At 53.5% G+C, this 27,314-nt stretch overlaps 1 protein-coding gene across 2 annotated transcripts in view; it reads left to right on the top strand.

Annotated features, from left to right (window-relative positions):
* The first annotated feature begins 1,754 nt into the window (after positions 1 to 1,754).
* PAK4 (p21 (RAC1) activated kinase 4) overlaps positions 1,755 to 27,314 on the top strand; it is a 41,540-nt gene continuing 15,980 nt past the window's right edge. Inside the window, exons 1-2 of one of the 2 annotated variants that reach the window (XM_069746532.1) lie at positions 1,755 to 1,854; positions 25,665 to 25,882. In XM_069746532.1, the coding sequence (XP_069602633.1) occupies positions 25,679 to 25,882 (204 nt within the window). In that variant the 5' untranslated portion in view covers positions 1,755 to 1,854; positions 25,665 to 25,678. Of the gene's footprint in view, positions 1,855 to 17,632; positions 17,758 to 25,664; positions 25,883 to 27,314 lie in introns of those variants that run through there. The other variant, XM_069746531.1, reaches the window with a different exon arrangement.

Raw genomic sequence — 27,314 nt, 5'->3', positions numbered from 1 at the left:
CAGCTGTTTTGAACAGCTGACATGTGCCCGCAATAGCGGTGGGTGCAATCGCGATTCTCCCGCCGCTATTAACTAGTTAAATGCCGCTGTCAAACGCAGACAGCAGCATTTAACCGGTGCTTCCGTCCGGGCGGCCGGATATGAGCGCATCGCCGACCCCCGTCACATGATCGGAGTACGGCGATGCTTCTCCATTGTAACCATAGAGGTCTTTGAGACCTCTATGGTTACTGATCGCCGGTAGCTGTGCGCGCCACCTTGTGGTCGGCGCTCACAGCACACCTGATTTTCTGCTACATAGCAGCGAACAGCAGATCGCTGCCATGTAGCAGAGCCGATCGTGCTGTGCCTGCTTCTAGCCTCCCATGGAGGCTATTGAAGCATGGCAAAAGTAAAAAAAAAAAAAGTAAAAAAAAATGTGAAAAAAATAAAAAAAATATAAAAGTTTAAATCACCCCCCTTTCGACCCAATCAAAATAAATCAATAAAAAAAAAATCAAACCTACGCATATTTGGTATCGCCGCGCTCAGAATCGCCCGATCTATCAATAAAAAAAAAGCATTAACCTGATCGCTAAACGGCGTAACGAGAAAAAAAAATCGAAACGCCAGAATTACGTTTTTTTGGTCGCCGCGACATTGCATTAAAATGCAATAACGGGCGATCACATGAACATATCTGCACCTAATTGGAATCATTAAAAACGCCAGCTCGGCACACAAAAAATAAGCTGTCGACCGACCCCAGATCATGAAAAATGGAGACGCTACGAGTTTCGGAAAATGGCGCAATTTTTTTTTTTTTTTTTTTAGCAAAAAGTTTGGAATTTTTTTTCACCACTTAGGTAAAAAATAACCTAGTCATGTTAGGTGTCTACGAACTCGTACTGACCTGGATAATCATAATGGCAGGTCAGTTTTAGCATTTAGTGAACCTAGCAAAAAAGCCAAACAAAAAACAAGTGTGGGACTGCACTTTTTTTTGCAATTTCACTTCACTTGGAATTTTTTTTCCTGTTTTCTAGTACATGACATGCTAAAACCAATGATGTCGTTCAAAAGTACAACTCGTCCCGCAAAAAATAAGCCCTCACATGGCCAAATTGACGGAAAAATAAAAAAGTTATGGCTCTGGGAAGGAGGGGAGTGAAAAACGAACACGGAAAAATGGAAAATCCCAAGGTCATGAAGGGGTTAAAATATGTTTTAAAACCTTTTGCCAGAACAATTGCGTTGACCAGTGTAATCAGGAAAACTCCCGGGATTTACAGATTACTTTTTTCTAGTAAAAAATTGGGACACTTTTGCCAGTACCATTTTCTTCAGGACCAAAAGGGTCATTTTGCTTCCCCCCAAAATAATGAAATGAAAAAAATAAGTTTTAAAAATCCGCAGCCTTCATACCACTGTATAGACAAAAAACTACAGCTCTTGGAAGACGACGGGGTAAAAGGGAAAGTAAAGAGGGCCCACATAGGCCCTGCTGAGGGCACAGGCTCCGCCAACATGTCCGCCGCGCTGCAGACAGAACTCACCTTCTACTTTCACCCTCTACAGCCGAGAACGGCAAAGCAACGTGCGAGCTACGAATCCTTCCTCAGCCAATCATCAATCTCCATCTACATGACTGACAGTGTCAGGCCACCCAATCAAGGAGCGCCAATATGCAGAGTGACAGCTGTTCCCACCAATGAGAACGCGACTCTTCATTCAGTAGGCGGAGCCGTTTACGGCGTACGGCGTTGCTGGGCAGCAGGCGCTGTGGGAGCCAGGAGTCCCCGGATGTTGAAGCTCGTAGGACAACATGGCGCCCGGGGCCGGAGGACAGTGAGGGGAGAAGAGCCTGGGCTCCCGGTAAGGACGGAGAAGCTGGCGGGGGCACATACAAAGTACTTTGTTGGGGGCTTTATAGTAATCGGTGGTTCAGTCGTTACTATGTATGCAGACTTGTGAAGTGTGCGATATAAATCGCCCGATTTGAGTGAGATTGTATCTGCTGTCAGTCAGAGAGGTGTGCGCCGGTTACAGGGCGTCGTGACAGTGGGGGAAACTGTAAGTGCCCCTTAATCCAGGGTGTGAGGGCTGCTGACTGCTCTGCTGCCCCCTGGAGGTGGGACCCAGCACTGCACCCAGCCATATGCGGCACCATTACTGGTGGGCTGCCTCTTCCAGGGCGGTGCTCTGTGACCTCTTTCTCTGGGGTCGTGTGCGGGGGCCACCTCCTCCGGGGCGGTGCGCGGGGGCCACCTCCTCCGGGGCGGTGCGCGGGGGCCGTCTGCCTCCTCCTCCGGGGCGGTGCGCGGGGGCCACCTCCTCCGGGGCGGTGCGCGGGGGCCGTCTGCCTCCTCCTCCGGGGCGGTGCGCGGGGGCCACCTCCTCCGGGGCGGTGCGCGGGGGCCGTCTGCCTCCTCCTCCGGGGCGGTGCGCGGGGGCCGTCTGCCTCCTCCTCCGGGGCGGTGCGCGGGGGCCGTCTGCCTCCTCCTCCGGGGCGGTGCGCGGGGGCCGTCTGCCTCCTCCTCCGGGGCGGTGCGCGGGGGCCGCCGGCCTCCTCCTCCGGGGCGGTGCGCGGGGGCCGTCTGCCTCCTCCTCCGGGGCGGTGCGCGGGGGCCACCTCCTCCGGGGCGGTGCGCGGGGGCCGTCTGCCTCCTCCTCCGGGGCGGTGCGCGGGGGCCGTCTGCCTCCTCCTCCGGGGCGGTGCGCGGGGGCCGTCTGCCTCCTCCTCCGGGGCGGTGCGCGGGGGCCGCCGGCCTCCTCCTCCGGGGCGGTGGGCGGGGGCCGCCGGCCTCCTCCTCCGGGGCGGTGCGCGGGGGCCGCCGGCCTCCTCCTCCGGGGCGGTGCGCGGGGGCCGCCGGCCTCCTCCTCCGGGGCGGTGCGCGGGGGCCGCCTGCCTCCTCCTCCGGGGCGGTGCGCGGGGGCCGCCTGCCTCCTCCTCCGGGGCGGTGCGCGGGGGCCGCCTGCCTCCTCCTCCGGGGCGGTGCGCGGGGGCCGCCTGCCTCCTCCTCCGGGGCGGTGCGCGGGGGCCGCCGGCCTCCTCCTCCGGGGCGGTGCGCGGGGGCCGCCGGCCTCCTCCTCCGGGGCGGTGCGCGGGGGCCGCCGGCCTCCTCCTCCGGGGCGGTGCGCGGGGGCCGCCGGCCTCCTCCTCCGGGGCGGTGCGCGGGGGCCGCCGGCCTCCTCCTCCGGGGCGGTGCGCGGGGGCCGCCGGCCTCCTCCTCCGGGGCGGTGCGCGGGGGCCGCCGGCCTCCTCCTCCGGGGCGGTGCGCGGGGGCCGCCGGCCTCCTCCTCCGGGGCGGTGCGCGGGGGCCGCCGGCCTCCTCTTACGGGGGCGGTGCGCGGGGGCCGTCTGCCTCCTCTGTGGCGGTGCCCCGGGGCCGCCCCTTCCGGGGGCCGTGCGTGGCGTCCGCCTCCTCTGTGGAGGTGCCCCGGGGCCGCCCCTTCCGGGGGCCGTGTGCGGGCGTCCGCCTCCTCTGTGGCGGTGCCCCGGGGCCACCTCTTCCGGGGGCCGTGCGCGGCGTCTGCCTCCTCTTCACCTTCATATTTCTTCTTCCTCACATTCCAAGAAGTACCATCCTTCCATGTCCCGGTGGTGTGTGCTGTGCAGCCCGAGCTGTGGTTACTGGCACCATGTTTGGGGTTCTTTTGGCTTATTGGTCTTTTTATTCCATTTTTTTTGGGGAGGAGGCAAAGTGACAGTAAACTTTTTTTTTTTTTTTTTTTGCAAATATTCACCATACGAGACAGAAATTGGGTTATTTTATTAGTCTGGACTTAAGGCGCACGACAGTTCCATTTATTATTTACATCTATGATTTGGGAGAAGGGGAGCTGACATGGAGGAGCCGGGTGAGAGGCAAGCATGGCAGAGGCGAGGGCCTTCACTGAGCTCCCAGTTGCTGTGACCGTGCCATTGGGAAGGCACAAGCATGTGGGGAGATCAATTCTTAAAAAGACGCCATTTCCAACCTAAGTGCCGCTATCATGATTGACAGCGGCGTGTAAGAGGTTAAACTGCTGTGATCGGAGCAGTAACGCTCTGCCGGCTGCGCGGGCGCCTCTGTACACGCAGAGCTTACACAATCTGTGTATATGCGGGGGATAATTGCAGTGCAGGCTCGGGTTAGAATGGCTCCTTGGTGCCGCTGTCCCGGAATCTGACTGCAGGCATAGTTTACCTACTTTTACATGTGAAGATGCCAGTCCTGGTGCCAGGGGTGTAGATCCTCCTTGCAGTGCATTATGGGTAGAAAATCTGAAGTCCGTTCTATTGCAAAATAGGCAATGTTGGAATGATGGCGCTGAAGCATGTCTTCTTTTTTTCCCTATGATGAGCAGGATCCCCGCCACAATGCGGGATGGTCCTAAAATACGACCTTTTTGAATGACGACCTCTGTGACATGTCAGTAACAGTTAGCATCTGGTCACTAAGGTACCCCGTCTACCCTGAGCAGGGCTGCCACCAGGAATTTCAGGGCCCCATACTGACAACATTTTCGGGCCCCCTTGAAGCTCTGCCCAGTCTCCACCCCAGCTCCGCCTCCAACCCTCCAACCTTTTACAGTCCCACCGCTCACTCATAGAAAAACTCCACTTCTGCGCCACGTCCTCACCAACCACAGATTACCAGTTCCCATCTAACACCGGATCACATACATAGCCAGCAGCTTTTGATTTGAAAGAAAGATATTGTTTTTTAAGCCACCACCATGACAAGGTAGCTATTAAATATTTGTTAAAATATCCAATACTTTTTTTTAGTTTAGATTTTTATTTACCGGTGTGTTTCTTTAACGGAATGTGTCACTTAGTTTTTAAAATGAACAGTATTACCACATACAAGGGACAAATACCGTCACACCATGACCAGACCACATAGTGACCGAATAATATCACATACAAGGGACAAGTACTGCCACACCACGGCCAGACCACATATTACAACCACATAGTGACTGATTACTACAATACTGATCATTAATAAAAAAAAAATACTAAGTTTACCCTAAGCGCCATTATACACAGAAGCTTTGTATAAAGTACATAGTTTTTAGTGTCAGTGTACAGGTATACAGTGATCATCAGTGACATCTCACTGTTAGGGCAGTGAGAATCTGGAATTGCTTGCCTGAGGAGGTGGTGATGGCGAACTCAGTCGAGGGGTTCAAGAGAGGCCTGGATGTCTTCCTGGAGCAGAACAATATTGTATCATACAATTAGGTTCTGTAGAAGGACGTAGATCTGGGGATTTATTATGATGGAATATAGGCTGAACTGGATGGACAAATGTCTTTTTTCGGCCTTACTAACTATGTTACGATGTACTGTAATACAGTGATCGCCAGTGACATTATACACAGGAGCTCTGTATACAGTGTACAGGTAATACAGTGATCGCCAGTGACATTATACACAGGAGCTCTGTATATAGTGTACAAGTAATACAGTGATCGCCAGTGACATTATACACAGGAGCTCTGTATATAGTGTACAAGTAATACAGTGATCGCCAGTGACATTATACACAGGAGCTCTGTATATAGTGTATAGTGTACAGGTAATACAGTGACCATCAGTGACATTATACCCAGGAGCTCTGTATATAGTGTCAGTGTACAGGTAATATAGTGGTCACCAGTGACATATACACAGGAGCTCTGTATATAGTGTCAGTATACAGGTAATATAGTGATCACCAGTGACATATACACAGGAGCTCTGTATATAGTGTCAGTGTACAGGTAATATAGTGATCACCAGTGACATTATACACAGGAGACAGGAGCTCTGTATATAGTGTCAGTGTACAGGTAATACAGAGATCACCAGTGACATATACACAGGAGCTCTGTATATAGTGTCAGTAAACAGGTAATATAGTGATTACCAGTGACATTATACACAGGAGCTTTGTATATAGTGTCAGTGTACAGGTAATATAGTGATCACCAGTGACATATACACAGGAGTTTTGTATATAGTGTCAGTGTACAGGTAATATAGTGATCACCAGTGACATTATACACAGGAGACAGGAGCTCTGTATATAGTGTCAGTGTACAGGTAATACAGAGATCACCAGTGACATTATACACAGGAGCTCTGTATATAGTGTCAGTGTACAGGTAATACAGTGCTCACCAGTGACATTATGCACAGGAGCTCTGTATATAGTGTCAGTGTACAGGTAGTACAGTGATCACCAGTGACATTATACACAGGAGCTCTGCTCTTTATATAGTGTCAGTGTATAGACAATACAGTGATCGCTGGTGACATTATACACAGGAGCTCTGCATATAGTATAGGGTATATAATGTCAGTGTACAGGTAACACAGTGGTAACGTCTGTAGTTGAAGTTGCCCCCCCAATAGCGGTATAACGCACCCTGTGGTAGTATTCCCATTGCGGCATCTCCCGGACGGCAACAGATTTTAGCTGATCGTACCTCTGAGGGCACACGATCAGTTACTGAAGCGGCAGCATTGTACCGCTGGGGCCCGGTGAGCAAAAGAGAGGGTTCCTGCTGCGGGCCCCCTCTGCTCACCTGGCCCCATACGCCAGTATGGGCAGTAATTCCCTGATGGCGGCCCTGACCCTGAGACTTGGCCAGTGCCTACCATTAAAGATAAACTACTAACCCTGTGGCTGTGGAGAATGACGTGAGGTGCATATTTCTGCTGCAGTGTATCCAGATTGTGATGCAGACACGGCTCGGGTTTTGCTTTTCTTGCAGAGTTTGCAATGCACATGGTGAAATCCGCAGCAGAATCCAGCAAAAAAAGAGCCCTGCGCTTGATCACTGTGGGGGCTTCCATATTGAAGGGGGATAAGAGGCACAGAAAAGAAGTCAGGTGCAAACTTTTAGACCCCATCACTACTCCTCTCTGTGACTTACCCTGCACAACAATGTCACACAACCGACAAGGGTCCTGGCCTGTCCCCCCCAGCTGTGACATGAGACCCTCAGTGCACACTGATAACGGACCGCTCCCTCCCTGGCTGTGGATTTCGGAGCCGGATCTATGAGGTCTGTGTACATTTCTGCCACACTACAAGGTCTGTTCTATTTATGGGTCACAATTCCCGTATTTCAGAGCCCGCATAGTTATCACCCAGCTCCTGCTAGTGTTGGCATTAACCCTTTTATTACCGACTTACTCTATGAAGAGTCCGAATAAGGGCTTGTTCACACATTGGAAACTTACGGAAAATTCGCACCAAAGTGAATTAGATTTCTGAAATGTCATGAACACGCTGTTTTGGTTGTTTTTTTTTTTCGTTTTTTTTTTTCCTTGAAAATTTCAACCTCCTGTGTTTTTCAGATCTGCAGCGTCAGTTCTTTTAGTGTTTTTTTTTTGGCAGAATATTTCACCTAATTCAATTGACTAACTAACAAATGCACCAAAATGCACTTTTTTCCTGCCAACACTGGTTTTTGTAGCAAAAAATATGCTACAAATGCTAAATGCATATACATGGCATTGGCACCATAGCCCCCCGACCCTTGGGGATCGAGAGCCTTCTCACCCACCATGGCATTTGGGGATCGAGAGCCTTCTGCAGGAAGAAGCGGTAAAATAACGATGCGCCCCTTCTTTCGCAGGGCATTGACCACCACTGACCATAAAGTGCTGACACATGGTAACTATAAAGTATAGCATCAGAAGATAAGAATATCCCGATGAGATACGTCATCAGCGTCGCCCACAGTAATGGGGAGCCTTATATAGATGATTTATCATCCTGGATTATTGACAACACATAATAAATGTTTATTATTTCAGGTAATACATGTGCGGATCGCTGCACTTTCACCAGGAGCAATGAACTTCCCGCCTGTGTTGCACCATTGTGCTGCGCCTCTGCGCTGGGCGAGTCTCCTCGCTGTTATTTCCTCTCGCTTCTTATGGACATTCCTGTTCTGCCCAGTGACTTACTGACCCTGGACGGGGAAGGGTTACAGCAATAATCGCTGGCAGGACAAAGGTGTGGCAGCTCTGCCACTGGCACAGGACGGCTGCTTTAAGGATTGGGTGCGGTGCTGTGAACAGGACAATGTGCCGGGGCTTTCACATTTATGGCTTGTGCGGATTTAGCTCGTCACTTAGACCCCGGTGCTTTCTGCTTGCGCCCCGGAAGCATTATTGTGTGCTGTACTTGATCAAAAAGTGAGTTGTTGCATGGCTGTAGTTATGTGATGTCGTGAAATGGTGCCCCCTACTGTCCAGGCGCAGTCAGACAGCGCTGAGTGACAGGACGAGACAGGTGTATCGCTGTGAGCAGTCATCCACCTTCCCTACCAGACAAGCTGTGACCTGCTGCAAGAACAAGTGCATCCTCCTCCACACCCGTCATTACTAGAGCTCCTCCGTCTGCTGCTGATGGCTTCATCTTCATACAGAAGGCATGTCCTCAGCAGATGGGGAACTACAGTTCTCAGCATGGTATTGTAGAAGGTTGGTATTAGGCAAGAATCACAGCAGTCAAAACCCTACTCCTCAATCATATGTATCTGCAGATCACTATGAGCAATATCTGCATGTGCTGTGGTGGGAATATTGCTGTGGAGACGTCCTGTCCCCCACCCCCCATCTCTGTAGAGTCTGGGGAAAGGCCCTCGCCCCGCCCCCACTACTCTAGATCTGGGGAGAAGTCCCCACTTCACCCCCTCTACCCTGGTTCTGGGGAGAGGCCCCTGCTCCGCCCCACCACCCTAGTTCTGGAGACTCTGGGGAGAGGTCCCTGCTCCACCCCACCAACCTAGTTCTGGAGACTCTGGAGAGAGGTCCTCTTCCCTCCCTAGTTCTGGAGATTCTGGGGAGAGGCCCCTACTCCACCCCACCACCCCAGTTCTGGAGACTCTGGGGAGAGGCCCCTGCTCCGCCCCACCACCCTAGTTCTGGAGACTCTGTGGAGAGGCCCCTGCTCCGCCCCACCACCCCAGTTCTGGAGACTCTGGGGAGAGGCCCCTGCTCCGCCCCACCACCCTAGTTCTGGAGACTCTGTGGAGAGGCCCCTGCTCCACCCCACCACCCTAGTTCTGGAGACTCTGTGGAGAGGCCCCTGCTCCGCCCCACCACCCCAGTTCTGGAGACTCTGGGGAGAGGCCCCTGCTCCACCCCCACCAACCTAGTTCTGGAGACTCTGGGGTGAGGCCCCTGCTCCACCCCACCAACCTAGTTCTGGAGACTCTGGGGAGAGGCCCCTGCTCCACCCCACCACCCTAGTTCTGGAGACTCTGTGGAGAGGCCCCTGCTCCACCCCACCAACCTAGTTCTGGAGACTCTGTGGAGAGGCCCCTGCTCCACCCCACCAACCTAGTTCTGGAGACTCTGGGGAGAGGCCCCTGCTCCTCCCCACCAACCTAGTTCTGGAGACTCTTGGGAGAGGCCCCTGCTCCACCCCACTACCTTAGTTCTGGAGACTCTGGGGAGAGGTCCTCTCCCCTCCCTAGTTCTGGAGACTCTGGGGAGAGGCCCCTGCTCCACCCCACCAACCTAGTTCTGGAGACTCTGGGGAGAGGCCCCTGCTCCTCCCCACCAACCTAGTTCTGGAGACTCTGGGGAGAGGCCCCTGCTCCACCCCACTACCTTAGTTCTGGAGACTCTGGGGAGAGGTCCTCTCCCCTCCCTAGTTCTGGAGACTCTGGGGAGAGGCCCCTGCTCCACCCCACCAACCTAGTTCTGGAGATTCTGGGGAGAGGCCCCTGCTCCACCCCACCAACCTAGTTCTGAAGACTCTGGGGAGAGGCCCCTGCTCCACCCCACCACCCTAGTTCTGGAGACTCTGGGGAGAGGTCCTCTCCCCTCCCTAGTTCTGGAGACTCTGGGGAGAGGCCCTCAACCCGCCCCCACTACCCTAGATCTGGAGACTCTGGGGAGAAGTCACCACTTCACCCGCTCTACCCTGGTTCTGTAGAGAGGCCCTCTCCCCACCCTAGGGTTCTGCAGAGAGGCCCCTGCTCCACCCTAGTTCTGGAGACTCTTGGGAGAGGCCCCTGCTCCACCCTAGTTCTGGAGACTCTTGAGAGAGGCCCTTGCTCCACCCCACCACCCTAGTTTGGAGACTCTGGGGAGAGGCCCATCCTCCATCCCACCACCCTAGTTCTGGAGACTCTGGGGAGAGGTCCTCTTCCCACCCCACCACCCTAGTTCTGGAGGCTCTGATGAAAGGGGGCTGCTCTACCCCAACAACCTAGTTCTGGGGAGAGGCCTCTGCTCCACCCCACCACCCTAGTTCTGGAGACTCTGGGGAGAGGCCCTTGCTCCATCCCTCCACCCTAGTTCTAGAGACTCTGGGGAGAGGTCCTCTTCCCACCCCACCACCCTAGTTCTGGAGGCTCTGATGAAAGGGGGCTGCTCCACCCCAACAAACTAGTTCTGGGGAGAGGCCCCTGCTCCACCCCACCACCCTAGTTCTGGAGACTCTGTGGAGAGGTCCTCTCCCCTCCCTAATTCTGGAGGCTCTTGGGTAAGACCCTTGCCCTCCTCCCCCTCTCCAAGCTCCTGCATACTCCTTATATGAAACTTTGCTTAAATTATTTAGTTGTTTCCCCATTTCCAAAAATGTCATTCTTGTCTTCATATGTATCGTGTGAGGCTTGTAATTATGCAAATCTAATTGCCCACTAGAAGGAGCACAGAGTAGAAATGTAATTTAGACATTATGTAAGGCGATGTGCTGGAGCTAATGAATCATGTGGGACGCTCCTATGTGTCTGTGGCCTTCATTCTGCCCGGCTGAACATCACTGAGGCTGCCAGGGAACGCCGAGCCTCCCAGCCTAAGGGGGCGCTCTATACTGTGCCGGACAGACCGTGCAGGAGCCTGCGGTGCTGTACTTAGACACCAGGGGAGCTGAGCACCTATAGGCCACAAGCAGGGGGCATTCAGGGTTAGAGGGGCGCTCCCATCCTGAGTGCTAGGACAGTCAATCCCTGTCTGATCAGAGGGCGCGGGCCACTTTCCTGAGAAAGGGGTGACCATTGCAGCATCACTAGGCTGGTAAGTCTCCTGAATAGTGGTGGTCCTCCATCATAAAGTGGTGGCAAATCCTAGCAATATTCCATCAGTGTATAAGATGGGGAGATGCTCCCAGAAACATTTATTAAGTACCTATATCTGTAGGATAGGGCTGCTGAGCCCCCCTACCCATCACAGCGTCCTCATGTGATTGGCGCAGTAGGGACCACCAGCCCTGTAGACAGTGAATGGAGCAGTGGTCATACGAGCACTCTAGCCACCCCTGTTCTTGTGATCGGAGAAGGCCTCCGCGGTCAGACCCCTACCAATAATGGCGGAGAATGCATTGTTCTATTCATGAAGCAGGTAGCTCTGGATGGACAAGGAAGCACTGCAGTAATAGAGACATAAGACAGTATGCAATGGGGCCTATATCACAGCTGTAGGTGGAAGGCAGAGGACAGGCATCGGTCGGGCGGGGGTGGCTGGTGCATTGGACGCTGTCCAGGTGCCATTCCTGGGCGCTGATAACTCCCATCATTCGCATTATTTGGATTGCTGAGCTTTCTGCGGTCTGATCGCCTGCTTCCCCCCCAGCATGTGTCTCGCTGGTGGTTGTGTACTGTAAGTCGCAGCTGTCTCTGGTAACAAGTGTAAGGATAATGCCACGCCGTGCCCATATTGTACATGCAGGGCACAGCTTAGTGACACAGGCGCTTACCAGGACGGGCGCAGGATCCATTGGCATCAGCGGGGCAGTAATGTGAATAGTCATTTGTAGGGGTCGTGTTACTTTACTACCCACTAGACCCAAGCATGTGTCTGGATGCTCAGGGGGGGCAGCCTGGAGATGGTCTCCATGTCTCCTACATTCCTCACATAGCTGTCCCATCCCCCTTGTCAGTAACCCCTTCACCCCGAGCACGTCTTAAGAATCTGTACATGGCCTCCCGCAGTATGTCCTGCCATGTGCACAGGGCAAGCTTTGTGTATGGCTTATGCCGGCCACGGGCACAGCTGTTGCTCGCTGCGAGGATCCACAGCATTGGTTGTTGGGGTTCCTCGGGTATAACAAAGCTTTGTCATTCCCGCCCTCCATATCGAATAATGTAGCCCCTCTTGGAAAGTTTTTTTTTTTTTCCAAAGTTGGGCAGGGAACGCTCCAAATAATGAAGCATTACTTACCTCTTTGATCCACCATGACTGATACTGTAAGTGGTGACGTCCCATCCATGCGTCATGTGTCCGCTGTCGCCCGTTATTGGCATCAGTGACTATGGGCTGTGCATGCCATCAATAGGAAGGGGAGACCGGTCCAGAGACGCTGAAGACCGCGGCAGCTCATGGTCTCCAGACTAATCTCCAGTAGTGATCATCCACCCATGGAATTTGGGGTTCAGGTATCGGACCCAAACTTTATTCCAAAGTTCGGTTCAGGCACTAGAACTGTACCCGAACTTGATCCAGAACCTGAACCACATTGAAAACAATGGGGACCCAAACTTTTGTGTTGGAAAATATTCTCACACCCATTCACTCCCTCAAAGGACTTTCCCTGGAACTCCGAACATCACAGAGGACTTCCAGAAGTAGTCCGTGTACGGTGCGTGGCATCGGATACTAACTGTCCGGTACGAACCCCAATCTGTTAAGTTGAGGTCCGCTCCTCTCATCTCCAGCTATTGTTGGACCATCACTTAAGAGGATAAACTTCTGGTTTCCATCAGAAGACCATGAAGGCAGCACCATGAGGAGGCCTTCATAAGGGAGCGTTGCACCAGTCCTACTCCTGGAGATCATGGTGCTGGGTGGCATAATGTCTGGTAGGCAGACCCCTATAGTCTCTGTGCCAGGTACACTGACATCCCTGCATTACAATGATTGCATGGTATAACCAGTAGTACAGCCATTTCTCCAACGTGTCCCAGGAGCCGTTTTTAAACACGGCACCACCAGGCTTCATGTTGCTCGTGTTACTGTGAGCAGCCTGCGACCTAAACATGCTACCATGGCTGCAGCGTCTCTGGACTTGTCGCCCATCAAGGACATCTGGGATGCTATTGGTCAGCAATTGCAAAGGAAGCTGCCAGCGACGGTTCTTGATGATTTCCCAAGTACATTCAGAGCTGCAGAACATTTTTCCCGATGGCCATTAATAATCTCATTGGTAGCTGTGCATCGGATTATGTGGATAAAGTGGGAAGCGCCCTGCAGACAATGTCCACGTTCATGAGTCTGTTTCTTCTGGAGACTCCGCAGTCACGTGGAGGTCAAGACTTCTGACCTCTTGGTCATGAAACTATCTCCTGCTTTTCATCTGCGATCCTTCACATCCCTCTCTGCAGGATTATTCTAAGCCGTTTCCTGGCTGTCATCACCTCCAGGGTGTTTTTATTTTTGCATGTTTCCATCCTAGTTTGTTCCTGGTCAGATTTGATTGTAATGTTACAGTCTGAAGAGGAATCCAACAGGCGCCTTGTGGGTTCTGGTTTCCCATACCGGTGATTTTGGGCCCCCAGAACACTGCTGTACCCATACTTAGTGAGATTGTGGACACCTTTACTTTGGAAAAAGGGTAAAGGAATTGTTAGAAGTAGCCGGGAGTGAGCTGACCAAGGCTGGCACCACCTATGGGCGTAAGAGGCAGTGAGTTTTTGCAGCGCCTCCGCAGGTGGACCGGAGTATTACACCGATCAATTAATAGGAGTTCTTTGTGCATGTTGCTTGTAGATGGTCTGATTTTTGTGGGTAGATACCCCCCCCTCCCATTAAAAAAAGCAAAAACAAACTCCCATTGTCCAGCGCTGAGTTTCTGTTCCTATCCCGATTTTCATTCATTGGCTGCAGTAGTGACGTCATACGGTCAACGCTGCCGCCTGTCGCTGACATCAGTAGCTATGAGCAGCCTACACAAGCAGAGCTGCAAAACTCACTGATTGTCTGCAGCGATGTCGCCCTCAGCCAAATAATTATATATATATATATTTTTTTAGTTTTCTGATAATGGACGACCACCTAAAATGTGATGAGAGCAGAGTCTTGGATCGGTTTTGTGATATAATCCCAGGCCGTGCGGCTTGTGACCAGCCAGAGGAGCCGGGTCACAGCGCCCGGGAGCTCGCCACCTCTCATTATTAATACTTAGTGCGTACAAGCAGTGAAAGCTGATACACATTCACATGTGCACAACACCCCCGCCACCAGCACCTCCGAGCGGCTCTGGTGCCAGACAAAACTCGCTCCGCCTGTATTTCTAGAAGGCTAGGTGACACTTCTGGGCCAGAATATGCCGCTGAGAAAGTTCAGGATTTCACACGGCCGGTGCACAAGGAACGACCCCAGTCCAATGCTGCATCCATGTATTGAGGGTGTTACTGGGGTGCAGCCATGGGGATTTATTAGAGCAAGTCCTGGACGTCTGGATCCAAGGACGCCTGTGTTATAGAATAGGTGCTGCGCATACCTGGGCATCGTGCGATGTTTAGGAAGTGCCCCTAATAGCTCCTCTGCAGACCCTTATGGGAAGGAGGTTACTGTATATTACAAACTTGCACTTTGTCCGTATTTCTGCCCATTGAGGAAAGTATTACAAGTACTTGAAAGTGTTGGATAGGTGAGACATATTCTTTATTGGGTATTTTATCCTGAAACCCGGCTTGTAGGATAAATCCCCAAATAGCAGGATGCATGACGGTGGTGGTGCTGCAGGATAGTGGTGGTGCTGCAGGATAGTGGCGGTGCCGCGGGCTATTGGCGTTGCCGCAGGGTGGTGGCGGTGCCGCAGGGTGGTGGCGGTGTCGCAGGATTGTGGCGGTGCCGCAGTCTGGTTGGCGTTTCCGCAGGCTGGTGGCGGTGCCGCAGGCTGGTGGCGGTGCCGCAGGCTGGTGGTGATGCCACAGAGCTGGTGGCGGTGCCGCAGGGTGGTGGTGGTAGCGGTGCCGCAGGGTGGTGGCGGTGCCCTAGGTTAGTGGCAATGCCGCAGGATATGGCGGTGCCGCAGGCTAGTGGCGGTACCGCAGGCTGGTGGCGATGCCGCAGAGCTGGTGGCGGTGCCGCAGGGTGGTGGCGGTGCCGCAGGCTAGTGGCAATGCCGCAGGATGTGGCGGTGCCGTAGGATGGTGGCGGTACCGCAGGCTAGTGGCGATGCCGTAGGATGGTGGCGGTGCCGCAGGGTGGTGGTGGTGGTGGTGCTGCAGGCTAGTGGCGATGCCGCAGGGTGGTGGTGGCGGTGCTGCAGTCTAGTGGCGATGCCGCAGGCTGGTGGCGGTGCCGCAGGATGGTGGAGGTCCCGCAGGCTCGTGGCGGTGCCGCAGGCTAGTGGCGATGCCGCAGAGCTGGTGGCGGTGCCGCAGAGTGGTGGTGCCGCAGGCTAGTGGCAATGCCGCAGGATGTGGCGGTGCCGCAGGATGTGGCGGTGCCGTAGGATGGTGGCGGTACCGCAGGCTAGTGGCGATGCCGTAGGATGGTGGCGGTGCCACAGGCTAGTGGCAATGCCGCAGGATGTGGCGGTGCCGTAGGATGGTGGCGGTACCGCAGGCTAGTGGCGATGCCGTAGGATGGTGGCGGTGCCGCAGGGTGGTGGTGCCGCAGGGTGGTGGTGGCGGTGCTGCAGGCTAGTGGCGATGCCGTAGGATGGTGGCGGTGCCGCAGGGTGGTGGTGGTGGTGCCGCAGGCTAGTGGCGATGCCGCAGGGTGGTGGTGGCGGTGCTGCAGGTTAGTGGCGATGCCGTAGGATGGTGACGGTGCCGCAGGGTGGTGGTGGTGGTGCCGCAGGGTGGTGGTGGCGGTACCGCAGGCTAGTGGCGATGCCGTAGGATGGTGGCGGTGCCGCAGGGTGGTGGTGGTGGTGCCGCAGGCTAGTGGCGATGCCGCAGGGTGGTGGTGGCGGTGCTGCAGGCTAGTGGCGATGCCGCAGAGCTGGTGGCGTTGCCGCAGGCTGATGGCGGTGCCCTAGGTTAGTGGCGGTGCCGCAGGCTGGTGGCGGTGCCGCAGGCTAGTGGCGGTGCCGCAGAGCTGGTGGCGGTGCCGCAGGGTGGTGGTGGTAGCGGTGCCGCAGGCTAGTGGTGGTGCCGCAGGGTGGTGGCGGTGCCTTAGGTTAGTGGCAATGCCGCAGGATGTGGCGGTGCCGCAGGGTGGTGGTGGTGCTTCAGGCTGGTGGCGGTGCCGCAGAGCTGGTGGCGGTGCCACAGGGTGGTGGTGGTAGTGGTGCCGCAGGCTAGTGGTGGTGCCGCAGGGTGGTGGCGGTGCCTTAGGTTAGTGGCAATGCCGCAGGATGTGGCGGTGCCGCAGGGTGGTGGCGGTGCCGCAGGCTGGTGGCGGTGCCGCAGCGTGGCGGTGCCGCAGGCTAGTGGCAATGCCGCAGGATGTGGCGGTGCCGTAGGATGGTGGCGGTACCGCAGGCTAGTGGCAATGCCGCAGGATGTGGCGGTGCCGTAGGATGGTGGCGGTACCGCAGGCTAGTGGTGATGCCGTAGGATGGTGGCGGTGCCGCAGGGTGGTGGTGGCGGTGCTGCAGGCTAGTGGCGATGCCGTAGGATGGTGGCGGTGCCGCAGGGTGGTGGTGGTGGTGCCGCAGGCTAGTGGCGATGCCGCAGGGTGGTGGTGGCGGTGCTGCAGGTTAGTGGCGATGCCGTAGGATGGTGGTGCCGCAGGGTGGTGGTGGCGGTACCGCAGGCTAGTGGCGATGCCGTAGGATGGTGGCGGTGCCGCAGGGTGGTGGTGCCGCAGGCTAGTGGCGATGCCGCAGGGTGGTGGTGGCGGTGCTGCAGGCTAGTGGCGATGCCGCAGAGCTGGTGGCGTTGCCGCAGGCTGGTGGCGGTGCCCTAGGTTAGTGGCGGTGCCGCAGGCTGGTGGCGGTGCTGCAGGCTAGTGGCGATGCCGTAGGATGGTGGCGGTGCCGCAGGGTGGTGGTGGTGGTGCCGCAGGCTAGTGGCGATGCCGCAGGGTGGTGGTGGCGGTGCTGCAGGTTAGTGGCGATGCCGTAGGATGGTGGTGCCGCAGGGTGGTGGTGGCGGTACCGCAGGCTAGTGGCGATGCCGTAGGATGGTGGCGGTGCCGCAGGGTGGTGGTGCCGCAGGCTAGTGGCGATGCCGCAGGGTGGTGGTGGCGGTGCTGCAGGCTAGTGGCGATGCCGCAGAGCTGGTGGCGTTGCCGCAGGCTGGTGGCGGTGCCCTAGGTTAGTGGCGGTGCCGCAGGCTGGTGGCGGTGCCGCAGGCTAGTGGCGGTGCCGCAGAGCTGGTGGCGGTGCCGCAGGGTGGTGGTGGTAGTGGTGCCGCAGGCTAGTGGTGGTGCCGCAGGGTGGTGGCGGTGCCTTAGGTTAGTGGCAATGCCGCAGGATGTGGCGGTGCCGCAGGGTGGTGGTGCTTCAGGCTGGTGGCGGTACCGCAGGCTAGTGGTGGTGCTTCAGGACGGTGGCGGTGCTTCAGGACGGTGGCGGTGCCGCAGGGTGGTGGCGGTGCTTCAGGACGGTGGCGGTGCCGCAGGGTGGTGGCGGTGCCAGCCTTACATGCCCTCCGTATGTACAGTCCTTGGTGTGAGTTTTGAGGCTTCTCCAGTATCACAGAGCACAGTCATGTCAGTGCATTGTGTTCCCGACCACTCCTGGCACCCCTCCGTCTTTTCTTCTCCTCCTTCCTCCTCCCATGGGCCGGGGAGGAGCTGATCTTTCACGTCATGAAACTAGCTGGGACAGCGAGAGGGCCTGAAACTTCCCATCAGTCAGCTCCAGGAATTCTCTGCCGCAGCCTGTGCCCTCTCCTCCTCGGTCTCTATGGTGTCCGGAGCCCAGAGCGATGCCAAGGGTGAGTCCTGACTGTTGGGGATTGTAGTGTCACGTCCCTGCCCCGGACGTTGGTGCCATCGTGCCTCACCCATTGTTACACCGGAGCCACCTGCGGAGGAGAGTGATGTCCGTCACGTGTGGCAAAGTCCTACGGTGGTGACAGTCCGTCACTCGGGGGCTTCGTGTGAATCTGGGCAGAGTGGCTGACCATTGTCTCCTCTGCATTGGGTTGCACCGCTCCTTTGCCTTATTAACCCCCCCCCCCCCGCTCAAAAGTGAACATATACTGGGGGGGGGGGGCTTTGCTTGTTTGGGGGGTCTGGAGGTTGATCCTGATTGACCCTTTTTAGCCCCATTCAGAGGGGACAATTTTTCTGTTCTTAGAAATTGTTCTCCGTTCCCCAAACTTCAGTGTTCCAGCTGTTGTGACACTACAACTCTCAGCATTCCTTTACAGCCACAGTTTCACAACGGCTGGAGGTGCTCATCTCTGGTGCACAGAGTGTAGAGATAGGACACGACTGCAGGGCAAATCGTGTCCGTGGCACCACACCGCTCCTGGGGCTGCCAGTGACATGGTCATTATTGGTCCAGACCATCTGGGGATCTAGTCTTGGCTACATGGGCGATCAAGTATCTGCCGGGGTCATGTCCTCCTGAAGATGGAGGCTACACTCCCTCCTCCCCCCACGCTGGTGTGCCCGGTGCACTGCCCTGGTTTTGGTGTCCACCCGGGGGGGTGACTTTCTGAATGGAGCCAATTATTGATGCAGAGCATGTCCTCCTATGTCTGTGTTATTAATGATGCCGAGAGAGGCGTACCGGCCGTGTAGCCTCCCGTAACCTGGACATAATACTACACCGGGATGGACGACAACCGTCGCACGCAAGGAAGGAGACCAGCAATCGGAGCAGATGGCATTGTATGACCGGAGCCGCCACGCCGTGCGTCGTGGTCCTATCCTCATCTATCAGTGCAGAGAGTAGGGAAAAACGCACCAAACGTTTATTATAGGAGCAATATTTCAGTACCCCCACCCAGAGGTGGTCTGCAAAGAAGGAAGACTCTAGAGGCAAAAAGTTTGTTACGCTCTTTATTGACAACTTCTTTCCCATCTTGTAAAATCAGGATTTTTACGACACAAGTGATTAATCTTTATAGATGGCTGTTTTTTTTAATTTTCTTTCTTTTTTATGTCCTTTTATTACTATTAATATTTTTTATTTTCGGTAAGATTCTCCTAATGCCTAATGTGACGGGTGCGGGATTTTGTAGGATGAGCACCTGGCTGTGGCGGTTCTCATATTTAGAGATCCCAAATAATCGGATCAGACTGGCAACAGGTTCTTGTTTATAGGAATTTTTCGTAGCCACTTTATTAATTTCAGTTTTTTGGGTTTGTTTTTTTGCACTTTTGGTTGATAATTGGGGAACTGATTTAGGGCTCGTCTGTCCCGATCCTTCTGCACACGGACTGGCCGCAGCTCTACCGGCCCTTGCGTGTGATGGCGATCCCCAAATTCTGAGCACGCACCAGCATAAACCTTTTTTTCACAATTGGAGCCAGTAGGTGACCAATTCCAATCAAGTGGCAAAAGTCCGAGTCTCGGGCGATGTTTCTGGGGTACAGATGGCTGGGAGCCGAGCCTGCGGGGAGACGCACAGAGCCGCAGTCTGTGGACGCCTCCGTGCATCCTGCTGAGCTCATGTTTTGCCGCTGGCTCGCTCCTCAGGAAGGAAGCGGCGCTGCTCGCTGTGTGTGAAGATTGTTCGGCTGAATCACTTTCTATTTTCTCTGTGTAACCAAATAAATAAAAGATCCAAGGAGGTTTCTGGGTGTGGGATCGGGGGCCCCTGTAGTAACAGGAGGAAAGCCAAGCACTTAAGACACTGCCTCCGTCATTTCTACCGCCAGTAATGCGTCCCTATCTGGGGGACACATTACATGCAGGCTTACTAGAGTTATGGTCTGCAACCTTCACTACAACTCCCAGCATGTCCCGCAGCAATCCACAGATTAGGTGATTAATAATAATAATAATAATATTTATATAGCACAATTAATTCCATGGTGCTGTACATGAGAAGGGGTTACGTACAGGGTTATAGATATCACTTACAGTAAACAAATTTACAATGACAGCCTGGTACAGAGGGGAGAGGACCCTGTCCTTGCCACTTACATTCTTCAGGATAATGGGGAAGAGACAGAAGGTCGGGGGTGCGGCAGCACTGGTGGTTGGTGAGGCGGCAGCTCTGGCGGTTGGTGAGGCGGCAGCTCTGGCGGTTGGTGAGGCGGCAGTTCTGGTGGTTGGTGAGGCGGCAGTTCTGGTGGTTGGTGAGGCGGCAGCTCTGGTGGTTGGTGAGGCGGCAGCTCTGGCAGTTGGTGAGGCGGCAGCTCTGGTGGTGGTGGTGGTGAGGCGGCAGCTCTGGTGGTGGTGAGGTGGCAGGTCTGGTGGTTGGTGAGGCGGCAGCTCTGGTGGTTGGTGAGGCGGCAGCTCTGGCAGTTGGTGAGGCGGCAGCTCTGGCAGTTGGTGAGGCGGCAGTTCTGGCAGGTGGTGAGGCGGCAGCTCTGGTGGTGGTGAGGCGGCAGCTCTGGTGGTGGTGAGGCGGCAGCTCTGGTGGTGAGGCGGCAGCTCTGGTGGTGGTGAGGCGGCAGCTCTGGTGGTGGTTGGTGAGGCGGCAGCTCTGGTGGTGGTTGGTGAGGCGGCAGCTCTGGTGGTGGTGAGGCGGCAGCTCTGGTGGTGGTGAGGCGGCAGCTCTGGTGGTTGGTGAGGCGGCAGCTCTGGTGGTGGTTGGTGAGGCGGCAGCTCTGGTGGTGGTGGTGAGGCGGCAGCTCTGGTGGTGGTGAGGCGGCAGAATGGTTACTCAGGCTGTAGGCTTTTCTGAAGAGATGGGTTTTCAGGTTCCGAGGGTGGTGGATAATTGGACGTGTTGAGGCGTGGAATGCCAGAGGATGGGGGATATTCAGGAGAAGTTGATGATTGATGGGACCGCCATCTCTAGCAGATCTGGAGCTCAATCACTGATACTTACCGATACTTACCAACTGTGGGGTCTCTGCCATCACTATAGGGTCAGTGAGTGTGGACGTGCGGCATGTAGACTGGGCAGCGCACAGTCTCCAGCATTGGTCTCCATGCCCGCGCTGCGGAAACCATGCAGGGAAGGGATCTTCAGCGTGAGAGATTTCATCTACAAACCTTCCATGTGTGAACGGAGCCCTCAGGATGGAGCTTTCCATGTAATGAATGTCCATGGCTGTGAGGGAGCTGCTCAGTTCCGCATGGCTGGTCTGGGGTAATGAGTTACTAATTAGGAGGAGAGCAGCCGCTGTGCGGGGGAGTGTGGGGGGCTCTGCCTCTGTTCTCACAGCAGCCGCAGGTCCATCCGACCTCGCCTGGAGGTACCAGACGGGGAGCAGCTAAGGTTCCCTATGATGAGCCGTAGCGGGGACTGCCTTGTAACCTGTTATTTGCCGTCTCCACCCTTGTGATATTATCATTTTACGTTCTCCCGGCTTTGTGGGTGCGCTGAGCGTTGTGTTGGTTGCCTTCCCCCCGTACTGCTGTTTATTCCCCACCGATCCCCAGAACTGGGCACTGAAGCTCCGTTAGAATGGAATAGCGTCCGCTCCATTTATTATCTATGGGACCGCTGATAGAGCCGAGCACTGTACGAGTACGTTCACACACGCTGTTTTTGCAGCATGTTTTTTTTTTCTACAGCAAAAGCCAGTGTGTTGGAAGGTAAAACACTGCGTAAAATACTTGCTTTTTTGCCATGTTTCTTGCCTGCATTTTTATTAGAATGGGTGAAAGAATTGACGCTGCAGATCTGAAAGAAAGATTTAATGGTTCACTTGCGCATGGAAAAAATAGGCAGCGTGTGCGTGAGATTTCAGAAATCACATTCACTTTGCTGGTACTGTATACGCAGCGTCCACAGTACACCCGCACAGGAATCGAGAGCTGGACGCTCCTGAAAATCTCTATAACGTCAGTAGCACAATGTAAAACATCCTATATACAATGTTTGGGGGGTTGTGGATTTTTTTCAATGCTGATTTTAGTTTGGCTTTTATTCTGGTGTTTATTTTTTTTTCATTGGTCAGCATTTGTGGTGTGCCTTTCAGATTATTCCCCCTTTGTAAGTTAGCTCCTGTCCGTGCTATAGGTAATAACTTCATAAGCTAAGGGGTCTGACTACTAGGACACCCAGGTATCCTGAGAACGGGGCTCTGCAGAGCCTTACTTGGTTGCAGTGGTGCGCAGGCACGCTCACCTCTACGTTTCTACGTTTATTCTTTATGGCACTGCTGGAAAGACTGTAACAGAGAAAATGAAAGAAGTGAGGTTGTAGTCAGGCAGAGCATTCCAGAGCCACTTTCTTGGGGTGGGTAGGGACCCCATGGCCGGACCCTCACAGATCAGCAAGTTATCTGCTATCCTATGGATAGGTACAGCCTCTGACTATTGGACTGTTACCGTTATCTAAGATCCTATTAGTCTTACTTATAGATTTCACTTGTGTAATGTTTAGAGAGACAGTGAAATCATCACTGCCCGGTACACACTTTACACATGGCCGAGGGTTAAAGTTCCTGACATTCCCTTTGAATTACAACACACTGAGATGATTGAACTTCCAGCTTGTGTTTATCAGGAAGTGAGCGCAGTAATATCACCAGGGCCTCGGGCACACATGCACTTTATTTTATTTATTTTTTTAACATGAAATCGAAGCCTCCATATTTCTGGGGCTTTCCTCCGTGTCCTGCTCTGTACTAGGCAGCCGTGCAATGCCGAATAGGTAAAGGGCGCCGTCCTGCCACGGTTCAGGAGGATTTCTCGCTGTACCTTCATGGCTCTAATAGTGTGTGTATATATGTAAAAAAATATTGGGAACTTCTGCAGAAGGCAAATGTGACGCTCCGGGACTATGGATAGGATTGTAGTATGCTTCGGGCTCTCTTTTCTGAGACCTTCGTGTGCTGTGAGAGTGATATAAACACTTGTGACATTACTCTGCCCACTCGGCTCTGCACATGGCTACTAACTCTGATCGTTTCCTTTTGTCTCATTGCTTTCCCCTGTACTGTGACCGTCAGATGTGTATATTTGGCAGACTTTCGCTGTCGCCCTGCGTCTGGGGTGTGACTTTGTGAGTGACGGATCTATAGACTAGTAATCTGGAATAACCAGTGTATCGCCCGTGTGTATCTGTCATGTGACGGCAAGTGGGCGAACAGCGTGCGCTGCATTACCAGGAGCTGTGTACGGTCTGATGAGAGCCGATCCTCCTGGCTTCAGTTCCTATCTATGAGTATGGTGTGAATTCACAAAGCCCAGTCTGCTGACTGGTGAGAGACGTGCAGGGAAAGTGTCCGGGAGCATTCATTACATAGCCAGTAATTGTACAGGAGGAGGAGGAGGTGAGCTGTGACATCACCTATTGTGTATAGTGGATCCTGTATTATCTACTGTATATAGAGGTGTTATCAGTCATTGTACAGGAGGAGGAGGAGGTGAGCTGTGATATCACCTATTGTGAATGGTGGATACTGTTATCTACTGTATATAGAGGAGTTATCAGTCATTGTACAGGAGGAGGTGAGCTGTGATATCACCTATTGTGAATGGTGGATCCTGTGTTATCTGCTGTATATAGAGGTGTTATCAGTCATTGTACAGGAGGAGGAGGAGGTGAGCTGTGACATCACCTATTGTGAATGGTGGATCCTGTGTTATCTACTGTATATAGAGGTGTTATCAGTCATTGTACAGGAGGAGAAGGTGAGCTGTGACATCACCTATTGTGAATGGTGGATCCTTTGTTATCTACTGTATATAGAGGTGTTATCAGTCATTGTACAGGAGGAGGAGGTGAGCTGTGACATCACCTATTGTTGATGGTGGATCCTGTGTTATCTACTGTATATAGAGGTGTTATCAGTCATTGTACAGGAGGAGGAGGTGAGCTGTGACATCACCTATTGTGTATAGTGGATCCTGTGTTATCTACTGTATATAGAGGTGTTATCAGTCATTGTACAGGAGGGGGAGGAGGTGAGCTGTGATATCACCTATTGTGAATGGTGGATACTGTTATCTACTGTATATAGAGGAGTTATCAGTCATTGTACAGGAGGAGGTGAGCTGTGATATCACCTATTGTGAATGGTGGATCCTGTGTTATCTGCTGTATATAGAGGTGTTATCAGTCATTGTACAGGAGGAGGAGGAGGTGAGCTGTGACATCACCTATTGTGAATGGTGGATCCTGTGTTATCTACTGTATATAGAGGTGTTATCAGTCATTGTATAGGAGGAGAAGGTGAGCTGTGACATCACCTATTGTGAATGGTGGATCCTTTGTTATCTACTGTATATAGAGGTGTTATCAGTCATTGTACAGGAGGAGGAGGTGAGCTGTGACATCACCTATTGTTGATGGTGGATCCTGTGTTATCTACTGTATATAGAGGTGATATCAGTCAGTGTAATCCTGCCTCTGCTGATAAGGAGGCTGCTGAAAACTCTGGAAGGATAGGAAGTAAGAGCCGAAAAAAAACTCTGTGTGAAAATTGCAAGATGTCATTTTTCTTTCTTTTTATTAAAGATCGTGTGTGGTATATAACTTTTTCACTTTTTTGCATGGAAATTATTTTCAACCTCACATATGAGATCAGACATTGCCTTGTTGTGCCGTCCTTCAGAATATTTATTATGGGTGGAGGGATAAGTTATTAGCTTTCCTGTGTCATGTCTTTTCCCAGCACTGTCACATATTGTAAAAAGGAGTAGTATCGCTTGAAGGAATATTCCAGTCGTATCAGGCAACTTCTGAATCCAGTCTGAAGGTCTCACCAACCAAACATTTATCAGCCGACTCGATCCCCGTTGCGTCCTTCCACTGTTCATTCAGATCTTAATTTATAGGAGCATAGTAGCGCGGTAACACCCGGCACTGCCAGGAGGAACACAATACCAATTTCTCAGAAAAGACTCCCCAACATTAATGAAGAATACTGGTAGTTAGTAAAATGAAAGTGTCACAACATCTGAAAGAAGATAATGATCCTTAGGGCAGGTGTCCAGTATCAGATTGGTGGTGGGTCGACCCCAGGGACCCCCATGAACTGCTGATGCTTGATGCACACACTGGAGTTGTGACTCTGCAGTGCCATACCCTGTGTAGTGGCCGTTCTCAGGTATTGCAGCCCAGTCACTTCAATAGGAGCTGAGTTGCAGTACCTGAATACGGCCACTGCACGGTGTATAGCGCTGTGGAGTTGGGGGCTTATACTGTACTTTCAGCCACTGACAGTGGGGGGTGGTCAGTGGGGGTGCCAGATGGTAACAAAACCAATACTGGTGACCTACCCTAAGGGTCTGCAGGTGGCCTTGACTTGAAATGAGCCTTATTTGAAGGTAGGTGATATCCCCAGATGTCGGACCCCCAAATGCTGATTAAAGGGGTTCTCCCTCTACTATCCCCTCTACACAGGATAAGTGATGGATGGGGGTGCGCTTTGCCTGTGTATTATCAGTTTATATGTCGGAGAACCCCCTTAACTTGAGGGGCGAGTGATTGCTTGGCTCACAGTAGGGGGTTCGCTGTCGTCAGTGCACCGTGTATCGGGCTGTGACCAATGCGCCCAAATTAGAGAGCGCTCGTCTCCTTTTGATCTGGGGCGTTGGTTATATTTAGCGGATGCTCGAGCGAGCGTGCGGTCACCATGGCAACGGCCGCGCTTCCTCTTTATATGAAATAAACTCTTTGTGGGAAGCTGCTCACTGCATCATTAGGGCATCAATAGACCCAGGAACGAGGGCCGATCACGGCCCAATGAGCTGTAGGCGGACATTACCGATCCATATGTGTCGCCCCCTCCTTACTCACTGTCCCCGCTTCTCCCCCAGGTCAGCTAGCTGCCATGTTCAGTAAGAAGAAGAAGCGCGTCGAGATCTCCGCCCCGTCTAACTTTGAACATCGGGTGCACACCGGCTACGACGAGCAAGAACAAAAGTTCACAGGGCTCCCGCGACAATGGCAGAGCCTCATAGAAGAGTCCGCCAAGAGGCCCAAGCCGCTGGTGGACCCGGGATGTATTACCACCATCGGGCACGGGCTGCAAAAGGTGAGTAACCGGCCCGCGAGGGGGCACTGTATGGAAGAGGATAAACAAGGTAATGCGCAGCCATAGTGATAGGAGACCCTCTCCCCCACTGAAGGTGACCGTTCACAGCAATGGGGGCGATAACAGGAAGAAAAGCCCCTGTGTCCGTCCTCTTCACCTCCAGGGTCACTGGATGCTGCTGTATAGGGGCAGACATGACTACAGGAGAGGGAAAGCTCTGATCACGACCTGATGGGACCCCCAATAGTATGGCTCTTATGCCCGGCCCTCGGGACCTGCAACCGGCACAACGCTAGATTACAGGAGCCTTCTTCAAAAATTAAAGGGGTTCTCCATAACTTTGATGACATATCTGCAACCCCCCCACACCCCGATCAGCTGTCTCCCACTCTGGCTGTATACAGAGCCAGTACAGCACAGCTCCGTACCCTGTGTAGCGGCCACTGCCGGGTACAGCAGATCAGGCCCTACTCACATCGGTAGGAGCAGCTGATCATCAGCGTATACAATACATCTGTCCAGGTCTGGCCTGTACACTGGAGCCGGTATCAAGTGCTCCTGGGGCTGCCGGGTGTGGGTCACCTGAGAGATGGGCGATCAGTATCTTTTAAGTAGAAAGCCCCTTTAAGGCTATGTTCACACTTTGCGGATTTTGCTGCGGATCCGCAGCGGATTTGACCGCTGCGGATCCGCAGCAGTTTCCCATGAGTTTACAGTACAATGTAAACCTATGGGAAACAAAAAACGCTGTGCACATGCTGCGGAAAAAAACGCGCGGAAACGCTGCGGATTACATTCCGCAGCATGTCACTTCTTTTCTGCGGATTACATTCCGCAGCATGTCACTTCTTTTCTGCGGATTACATTCCGCAGCATGTCACTTCTTTTCTGCGGATTACATTCCGCAGCATGTCACTTCTTTTCTGCGGATTACATTCCGCAGCATGTCACTTCTTTTCTGCGGATTTTCACCTGCTCCAATAGGAAACTGCAGATGAAAATCCGCATAAGAAACCGCAGTAAAAACCGCGATAAATCCGCAGTAAAAACCGCAACGGGTTTTCACTACGGATTTTGGAATTCCGCTGCGGAAAAATCCGCAGCAAAATCCGCAGAGTGTGAACATAGCCTTAGAGCTCATAGCTGAACTCTGCAAGTGATGAGCGGCTGTCAGAATGATTTGTGGCCTCCAGCAGTTATTTACATCCACAGATCAAAAGACTCACAAGACGGCTGTGCCCCGCTGCCAGGACTCTGGGTCCTCACCAAAGGGGTGGTGGTTACATGAGGCCCCTGGGCCCCTCCGCACATCGTCTTCTGAAAGATGAGACATTTTACAAGTGGTGGCATTGTTAATTAAAGGGACCGTACAGGATTAGAAAACGTGGCTGCTCTGCTCCCCCACCCACAGGTTGTGTGCGGTACTGACCCC

Source organism: Ranitomeya imitator, chromosome 2, assembly GCF_032444005.1.
Source record: "Ranitomeya imitator isolate aRanImi1 chromosome 2, aRanImi1.pri, whole genome shotgun sequence".
In the NCBI taxonomy this organism is placed as follows: Eukaryota; Metazoa; Chordata; class Amphibia; order Anura; family Dendrobatidae; genus Ranitomeya; species Ranitomeya imitator.
The sequence above is the reverse complement of the archived record's forward strand: the minus strand, read 5'-3'. Positions and strand labels throughout refer to the sequence as shown.